This window comes from Dipodomys ordii, unplaced genomic scaffold, assembly GCF_000151885.1.
Source record: "Dipodomys ordii isolate 6190 unplaced genomic scaffold, Dord_2.0 Scaffold27, whole genome shotgun sequence".
NCBI lineage: Eukaryota > Metazoa > Chordata > Mammalia > Rodentia > Heteromyidae > Dipodomys > Dipodomys ordii.
In genome coordinates, this window is record NW_012267243.1 from 873,279 (window position 1) to 883,475 (window position 10,197).

The 10,197-nt window shown below is 36.0% G+C and overlaps 1 protein-coding gene across 1 annotated transcript; it reads left to right on the forward strand.

Moving 5' to 3' along the window:
• Positions 1 to 367: 367 nt before the first annotated feature.
• Positions 368 to 1,303, forward strand: LOC105985027 (olfactory receptor 2AK2). The gene has a single exon (XM_013015441.1). The coding sequence runs from the start codon at positions 368 to 370 to the stop codon at positions 1,301 to 1,303; it is 936 nt and encodes a 311-aa protein (XP_012870895.1).
• Positions 1,304 to 10,197: the final 8,894 nt, after the last annotated feature.

Sequence of the window (10,197 nt, forward strand, 5' to 3'; positions counted from 1 at the left end):
AAAGATACTTTTGTGAATTATAATCTGTAATTAAAAGTTTTATGAAAAGCACTTGAAGATATTGAATACAATGTGCCATGGAGAATAATAAGCTAACTTCACTACATGCTCAGCATGCCTAAAATGCAAATTTGGAGACATCATATAGTTTGATGTCAATATGTATAATTATTACTGGGTATTTAAACGTTTGAAAGAAATTAGACTATTTTTGTCAGATATAACTTAAGTACAATGAATGTGAAAGAAATACAGCCATGTAATCTACTCTTGAATATGTCATTCTTAATAGATATAGTGTTCTCTCACAAAAGATATCAACATTAGTACTAGCCTTTACCTCTGCTTGTATATTTCAATTTAGGCCATGGAAACTGGAAATTGCAGTACAGAGATGGATTTTATACTTGTTGGTCTTTTCCAATATGGACACATGAATAGTTTTCTATTTGCTGTCATCGCCATCCTCTTCTCTGTGGCTCTGGTGGGAAATATCACACTGATCCACCTCATTCGAGTGGACTCCAAACTCCACACTCCTATGTACTTTCTCCTCAGCCAGCTCTCCACCATCGACATGATGTACATCTCCACCACTGTACCCAAGATGGCAGCTAACTTTCTCTCCAATACCAAGACAGTTTCATTTGTGGGCTGTGAGATTCAAGCCTTTGTGTTCCTCAGCCTTGGAGCCTCTGAGGCCCTTCTTCTGGGTTTCATGTCTTATGATAGATACATAGCCATCTGTCATCCTTTGCGGTATCCTGTGCTCATGAGCTGGAGGATCTGTTGGTTCATGGTCACCTGTGCATGGAGCAGCAGTTCTATCAATGCTTTAGTGCACACAGTCTATGTGTTTCAGCTTCCATTCTGCAGATCCAGAGTCATTAATCACTTCTTTTGTGAAGTTCCTTCTATTCTGCCATTAGTGTGTCAGGACACATCCCAGTATGAGTACACAGTTCTCTTGAGTGGCCTAATAATTTTGCTGTTCCCTTTCATGGCCATTCTAGCTTCCTATGCTCGGGTACTTGTTGTTGTGTTCCAGATGCGCTCAGGTAAAGGACAGACAAAAGCTCTTTCCACTTGTTCCTCCCATCTCATTGTGGCAAGCATGTTCTATGTAACTACTCTGTCTACCTACACCCAGCCACACAGGTTACATTCCCCTTCCCGGGACAAGGTGGTGGCAGTGTTTTACTCCATCGTCACTCCTCTTCTGAACCCGTTTATCTATAGCTTGAGAAATAAGGAGGTTCTGGGAGCCATGAAGAGACAATTAGACTCACACACATTAGTATAGAATTATGGTCTTAAGAATCTCTCATTGATCAGGAATTCACAAAAGAGGTTTTCCTGAAGACTCCCTGGGAAAATGTAAAGACAGACATTTGGAATAGAAACCTGAGAATATGTTTACAAATCTTCTTGTGAAGAAATACTAGGCTGCTTTGTCACGTGAATCCTATCTTTTTGGATACCTTCAGTGTATACTGTAAGAATTAAAATCTACTCAAACATTTACCATGAATGCACTTCATCCCTTAAAGAGAAAAATGTAGATTTCTCATTTTGACTTTAAGTCAACGAATTGTTTAGCAATTCAACTTTCATACCGTTTTAATCAATGTTTATATAAGAATAAACAAAAATAAATTTTCAGAAATCTGTTTAAACTTTGTAAATAATAATACTCAGAAGCAATACAGGATATGTTGAAGGAGTCTCATAAAATTAAATATTTCTTGTGAAGCCTATTGTTTTTTTGTATTGTAATGTTTTTATTTTTGAAAATTTATCAAATGTATTTTAAAGGGCACTTGCATAACCAATTGACTATAAAACTTCAACATAACCTCTTCCCCCCTTTATTTTGGTAGAATGTTGTACTTATAACTTTTAAATTGGCAAATATGCAATTATATATAAATATGTATAATGTATATATAATAATGTAAATATGATGCCTTTGAATCATGCATACATTAAAAATTGTTTCTATTAAGCAAATAAACATAAACCACCACACATAATTTTCTTTTGTGATGAGAACATTAATACTCTCTATTAATTTTTACATGTAAAATATATTATTATATCACTAAATTTTACAATAGATACCTTGACTCTTGTCTTATAAATTTTACATCTTTTGACCATATCATCAAAACCTGTCCCAGCTCATAACATTAATCAACATTGTAGTCTGTTTCTTACATTTAACAACCAAATGGTTGAAGCCTTTGGTTTAATTAGGTATGAGTTCCTAATTTAATATTATGTTTTGAACCATTTGTTTTTATGTTAAATTTGGCAGTGTTTACAAGGAAGAAAAATACAAATTTAAATTGTAAGAAATAAAATAAAATAAGAAAAATAAAAAAGTCTTCAAGGAATATAATATGTTCCTCAGAAACTTCTTCAAAATTTATTATCTAGAATGGAGACCACTAACCAAACATATGGCCTTTTGGTTTAATGGGCAGATGACTTTTTCAGACTTGGTTTCAGTGTTTTAAACATTTTCTTTTTGTTTTAAAGGGATTTATTTTTTAAGCATTACTACTTTTTATTCTCTACAGAACTGGGTTTTTTTAGTTCTTTTTTTATTGTAAAGATGATGTACAAAGGGGTTACATTTACGTGAGTAAGATAATGACTCTATTTCCTATGGAGCATTGTTACCTCCTCCTTTGTTTTTCCCCTACCATCCCACCCCTCCTCACCTCCCCACATCCTCCCTTCCCCTTGAAGTTGTAAAGCTCACTTTCAACATAGTGTCTTGTACATCTCATACAATGCATCAATCTGTGTCCTTGTTTCAACATTTTGTTATTTCCCTTCTCTTCCCCGAATTAGAAAAAAGTATATACAAGATGCAGGGTACTAGAATCAAATACAGTGACAACATGGGTTATACCATAGAAGGAAGAACATAGAAAAGAAACAAAAAAATAACATAGTACATTAAAAACAACAGTAATAAAGTAAAAACCTATTTGTCCCTATCCTGGGGTTCATTTTGCTTAGCATCATCTTATATGGTCATATGTACCTAGCTTTTGACCTTTTCTGCCTGTCTGTTAAGATTATCCTAGACATATACTAGTTATTGCAAATAAGTGAAACCATGGGACCTATGTTTCTTTGGGTCTGGCTTACTTCATTAATATGATTTTTTTCTAGGTCTTTCCATTTCCTAACAAATGGGGCAGTGTCATTCTGATGGAGGCATAGAATTCCATTTAATATATACATATGTATATATATATACACCATAGCTAAGATATATATATATCATGTTTTCTTGAGCTGTTCTTTTATTGAGGGGCATCTGGGTTGGTTCCATATCTTAGCTATGGTAAATAATGCTGCAATAAACATAGTTGTGCTGGTAGCTTTAGTATTGTCTTGTTTGTGATCATTTGGATAAACACCCAAAAGTGGGATTGCTGGGTCATAGGGGAGCTCTATGTGTAATCTTTTGAGTAACCTCCATACTGCTTTCCAAAGTGGTTGAACAAGTTTACACTTCCACCAACAATGCAGTAGGGTTCCTTTTGGCTACACCCCCTCAAGCATCTTGTGTTATTAGATTTCTTTCTTTTTTTCTTTTTTTTTTATTGTGAGAATACCGTACAGAGGAGTTATGAATACATGGGCAAGATAACAAGTACATTTCTTAACAAGCATTGTTGCCTCCTCATTGTTTCCCCTTCCCATCCCTTTCCCCCACCCGATTCTCCCCCGACCCCCCACCAAAGTTGTTAAGTTCGTTTTTCTGACATAACGACTTGTACATCTCATTGTTGCAATGGGTCCACCAGTATCCCTTAACGATTTGTTTTGGAAAAAAACAAATCGTTATTAAATTTCTTGATTACAGCTATTCTAAGTGGAATGAGGTAGAATCTGTTTTGTTTTGATTTGCATTTCTTTTATGGCTAGAGAAGTTGAGCATTTCTGCATGTGCCTATTGGCCATTCTTATTTCTTCTTCAGAGAAGTCTCTCTTTAAGTCTTTAGCCCACTTATTAATTAGGCGGGGGTTTTTTTGTTTTTTTTTTTAGGATTTGTGTTAGGGGATTTAATTTTTTGAGTTCTAAATGTCTTTTAGATATGAGGACCTTGTTTGTTGTATGGCTAGTGAAGATCTTTCCCCAGTCGCTGAGCTTTCTATTATCTTACTAGCTATATCCTTTGCTATGCAGAAGCTCTGGGGTTTCATGCAATCCCATTTGTACAACCTTTCTTTGATTTGTTGTGTTTCTGGGTCTGTATTAAGAAAATTTCAGCCTCTGCCAAAGAGCCCTAGAGTTTTTCCTATTCCTTCCTGTAATGTTTTCAGGGTTTCTGCTTTGACCCTGAGGTCTTTGATCCATTTGGAGTTGATTCTGGTGCAGGGTGATATATAAGGTTTTAGCTTTAGATTTATACCGGTGTTTAACCAATTTCGCTAGCACCATTTACTGAAGAGGCTGTCTTTCTTCTATTGTCGTGTTTTAGCTCTTAAAGGGATTTAATTTTTTAAAAATTGCAAACATTTATACTTGTTAATACCTTTTAGTCACATGCTTAAATGATATAATGTGATATTTCAATATAAGTACAAATTGTGCAATGATCAAATTAAGGCCATTACCATGTCATTGTTTTTCTTCCTTGTGTCGATAGTTAAAACCTTTTTGTAGATGTTTAAAGTATGTGTTGAGATAATTTTGGCTACAGTGATTTTCATCTTACTGCAAAATAGAGCTCCACAATTAATTTTGCCTAACTAAACTTTATACCCTGGACCAACATCTCTTCTTCTCCTCCCTCTCCCATGCCTCATAGCCACCATTCTAGTTTCCAATTCTACTATTTGATGATTTTAGCTTTTACAGACAAGAGGGCTTATTTGGCTTCATCTTTCTGTTTCTGTTTTATTCCACTTAATACATAGTGAGTTTGATTAAAATTTCTGTATAGAGTTTTGGAATACTACAGTGAAACCCGTTGGAACAATACACCCACTTGGACAGGAAATTTAAACAGATTAATTCCATGGGACAATAGGACATTCGGTAACTGACAGTGAAAGAGGCTGAATAAGGTCAAAATACATTGTGAAAATAGAACAGAGCATTGTGAATTGTTTGAGTTGTAAGCAGGGTGATGACAAGACATGATTGATGGATTGATGGTATAAGACTGAACTAGTTATAGTGCACACATATATAGACCTAACAAAATGAAATTCTATTGTACAACCAATACATACTAATGAAAACTGTGACAACATATATATGTTAAAAGTAGCCGGCCAAGGCCAACGAGGAGAGGAAATGAAATGAAAATGCCTGCTGAATAAAATATTATGTTCTTTGAATAGAGTACATGTAATTGTGGCCTGGAGACCAAGTTTTCCCAGAAAGACTCTGAGAGAAAGACTATGAAGTCAAAGCTTCATTAGGCAGTCAGTCCATTTAAATTATAGCACTAAAACAGTACTTCACAAGATGAGGAAAACTACATTTCTCTTTAAATTCTATTTTCCATGGAATATATGAATGGGTGCAGTGTAAGTTTGTTATCTGAAGCAACAAACTAAAAAAATCTTACAACTTACTAGTATGATACCAGTTTTGAATATGTGTATCAAATTAGAAAAATAGGCAGTTTCATTTTGAATTCCTTTTCAAAAGCCAGCTTTACTCATATTGTTTAACTTTTTATCTCTGTGTTCTAAATAATCAACATATATTGTAAGTTTTATCTATAAGTTAATCAAAAGGATTTTTGTGACTTTATATTTTCTGCTTCTTAGCACCTTGTCAGTGAATCCTTCTGTATTTAGTTGTGCAGATAGATTTCCTTTTGTCTTAGGATTTCACATTTAACTTAAGTTTTAGAAAAAGAGTTATCTGTTTAAAAAGAAGCAATAATTGAAATGGGGGCCAGTGGCTCCCGCCTGTAATCCTAGCTACTCAGGAGGCTGAGATTTGAGGATCCCGGTTCAAAGCCAGCCCAGGAAGGAAAGTCCGTGAGACTCTTATCTCCAATAAAAACCACCAGAAAACCAGAAGTTCTGCTGTGGCTCAAGTGGTAGAGTGCTAACCTTGAGCTGAAGAGCTGAGGGACAACGCCCAGGCCGAGTTCAAGCCCCACAACTGACCAAAATAAATAAATAAATAAAAAAGAAGCAATAATTGAAATTACTTTATAAAATGAGAGAAAACTTATTTGCCTGGTATGTAGGGAAAAACTATGCACCTTCAAGGCTACTTCTTATTGCTTTCAAAGCCAAGGTTTGGTCAAGGCCAGAAGATACATACATTGTACAATCACTTAGTTATCAAATCACATGTTTGGTCATCAGATACAGGTGTAAATTAGAATTCCCTTATCTATTTTTCTCCAAATATTCTTGAAATAATGAAAAGAAGAATACTTGCTACGTACAGATATACCTTTGTTTTTGTATTATTTTGTAGACTGAATTTTTTTATGTGTGAAAATACTGTACAGAGGGGTTACAATTACATGGGCAAGATAATGAGTACATTTCTTATCAAGCATTGTAGCCTCCTCCTTTGTTTCCCCTTCCCATCCCTTCCTATCTCCCTCCCATCCCACCCCACCCCTCGCCTCCCCTCTTTCCACCCCCTTCTGGCCAAAGTTGTAAAGTTCTTTTTTTGACATAACGTCTTGTACATCTCATTGTTGCAATGGGTCCATTTGTATCCCTATTTAAACAATTTGTTTTTTCCTTCCCCTCCACAAATTAGCCTGCTTTCACTGTATTTGATGTTGGTAGACTGAATTTTTTAAAGCTTTTTGCACTTGCTCCTCCCACCTCATCTTGACAAGCATGTTCGATGCAATTGGTCTGTCTACCTACAGCCAGCCACACAGCTTGCATTCTCCTTCCAAGAACAAGGTGGTAGCAGTGTTTCATTTCATTGTTCATTTGTTTATTGCTTCAGGAATAAGGAGGTTCTTGGGGCTCTCAGGAGGCAGTTGGCATGATGGGTATTTGTACACAGATGTGGCCATAGGAATCTCTTTCTGACTGAGGATTCTCTGAAAAACTTTTCCTTCTAAGGTTTTTCCCTCTTTCATACACTATGACGCAGTGCTATTTGAGCTTTCATTCTGCTTCCCTCATCCAGATTTTGTAAAATGATGTTTGTTTAGCTGATGGGCACTAAGGTTAAATCCTTACAAGAAAACATCCTAATGAGTCACACTGCACAGATTTCCATGGGAAATCTGTTCTCCTTCAGTATAGCATGTTTATGGCTATAACAGTGACCAGTTTTGATCTCTTATGGGTGGGTGTTCTTTTTCTTCATGTTCTATTAACCATTCTTTCATTTTTGCCTTGCCCTCTAATACCCCAGTAACATGAAATGTATACATACTTCAATAAGGAAATTATAATGTTCTACATATATTAAATAATGTTATTGTGATCATTTTATTTAATTGTAATATTGTATTGTATATTGTAACAGAAATTGTTTTCTTGTCATATATTTAAAACTTCACTGTGGTGATAAATAACCAAAACAAAAGTATACCTACAACAATAACCTGAGCATTAGCAAGTTCCTTTGCTAACCTCAGGATAGAAATCAAGACCAAGAACCATAGAGATGAAGACTTTCTGCAAGAATACCCAGTAATAAGATAAATGGATTCCTATTAGTTCATCTGCAGCACTCTGAAATTAATGATTTTCTTAATCTTTAACAATAGAGTCCAATTGAAATATTCCCATGATACAAGTGTTATGTTTATTATTGAATATAATATTTATTAGTGAATTTAATTTTAGCACTTTTGTATGCTAAGGCAATGCTAGAGCTGGGAGAATCTATTTACTCAGGTAAAGTGAATGATTGTATCCTAGGCCATGTTCTTTAAATAAAGGCATGTATATGAGTATGAAGGCTTCACAGATGGCAAGGCTTAAAGAGTATATGTCTTCTGTGTTCCACAAGTAAGTCATGTCCTTAAACAGAGCCCAGCACAGCCTAGAATATCCTAAGTGGGCTGGTGGCGATGAACATAAATATTGTGTCTCAGAGTTGTGAAAGAAAGTAGGAACACTAGCCATGAGCAAAGACCAATGGTATGTTGCAAAGGAGAGTAAAACCCAAGCAAACATGGCTAGAGAGATGAAGAATTACAGCCTTCTGAGAATTTGTGTGAGAAAAAATAGTTTTTCCTTATGAGCAGTTCTTGAGGTTCTGTTTTTTTTAAAAAATACGTTTTTATTGTAAAAATAATGTACAGAGGGGTTACAGTTACATGAGCAAGGTAATGAGTACATTTCCTACCAAGCATTCTTACCTCCTCCTTTGTTTTTCCCCTACCATCCCTTCGCTCCCACCTCCACAACTATACTCCTCCCTCTCTCCCCCTCCACACCTAAATTTTGAAGTTCCTTTTATCAGCATAGTGTCTTGTGCATCTCATTGTTACAGTGGGTCAACCTGTATCTCTATTTAAGCGAAATGAACCACAAGATAGGGACACATTTTTTTTTCTTGCTTGCTATTGTTTCTAACTTATTTATAATGTACTATGTGAGGGTTTTTTTTGTTTCTTTATATGTTCCTCCCCCATGGTATAACCCTAGTTTTCACTATATTTGATTCTGCTGTCCTGCATCTTGTATATACACTTTTCTAATTTGGCCCCAAATTAGAAAAAACACAATGTTTAAATAGGGATACCATTGTAACAAGGAGATGTACAAGACACTATGTTGAAAATGAACTTTACAACTTGGGGTAGGGGGCTAGTTGTGGAGGGGGGAGGGAAGGATGGGTGGGGAAAAACAAAGAAGGAGGCAACAATGCTCCATAGGAAATGTACTCATTACTTTGCTCATGTAACTGTAACCCCTCTGTACAGTATTTTTACAATAAAAAACATACAAAAAAGAATCAAGGTCTGCAAACCTTTCTTTGAAATCTGGAGATAATTTTTTTTTATTTTTTCCTTCCTTTTTTACAGCTTTATTCTGTAGAGAGGGGTACAGTTACATGAGTAAGGTAATGAGTAAATTTCTTTTTTTTTAATTTTATTTTATTTATTTTTTATTGTGAAAATACCGTACAGAGGAATTACAAGATAACGAGTACATTTCTTATCAACCATTGTTGCCTCCTCCTTTGTTTCCTCTTCCTATCCATTCCCATCTCCCCCCCATTTCCTATCTAGCATTGTTACCTCCTTTGTTTTTCCCCTACCAGTCCTTCCTTCCTCCCACTGACAACTTCTCATCAATGCCTCCCCACCCCCCGACCCCTGCGCAAGTTGTAAAGTTCGTTTTCAACATAGTGTCTTAGTGTCTTGCACAATTTTAATTACAGATTTATGATAGACGTGAATCTATATTAATTCCTAGATTGTATCATGAAAATGCCATGGACAACTATGTACTCATCTTCCCGCCTTACTAACTGTAGAACCCAGTCACCATGCTCTAATGTGCTCCAAAAGCTTGTGAAGAAGCCAGCATGGAAAATTGTAAGGTCTCCAGCCAGATGAACCCTCAAATGGAAATCAACACACCTTCACCAGCCTGTTGTTTTAGCCTCTTGGAGGAGGACCACAGCTTCTTAATCTTCCTGCTCTTCCAAATCTTTTTGCTGTACCAAAATTGACCTATTCTATCAGTCCTGCCAAACAGCACTTTTATGTGCCAATAAAGTAGGCCTGTTAAAAGATTTGGAGTGGTATAAGTAAGTTAATATAATTACTGTTTCGGTAGCAGGAAAATGGAACTATACGAAGGTAATACTCAAATAGTGTAATGTTGGTATGACCTGGTTACACTCAAAATGTAAAAGTGACTCAATAGGTCCACAACAAGAACTTCAATAGAGCATTTGAAAATGTATTGCTGGAAGCTGATGAATTATATCTAAAACCCTAGGGCTATTTGGGAGGCTAAGAGTGGAAGGAACACAGTTCAAGGGTGTCCCAAGGAAATTTTCTTGAGCCTCTCTCTTAAGAACTTAAAACGTCAACTGTGAAGACTCAGGGTCTATGTTGAGGGGGCAGAATGATGCAGGCTCCAGCCTCAGGATTATCTGAGGACTGTGTTTGGGATTAGGAAAGCTCTTGGAATGCCAGGCTAGAGAGGGAAAATGTTCTCTCTCCCTATCTCAAAACACATGTCACAGACTCCTGGAAGCTG

Bases quoted from the DNA above. Each gene is read 5' to 3' on its own strand.
- LOC105985027 (XM_013015441.1), top strand. From the start codon at position 368: ATGGAAACTGGAAATTGCAGTACAGAGATGGATTTTATACTTGTTGGT.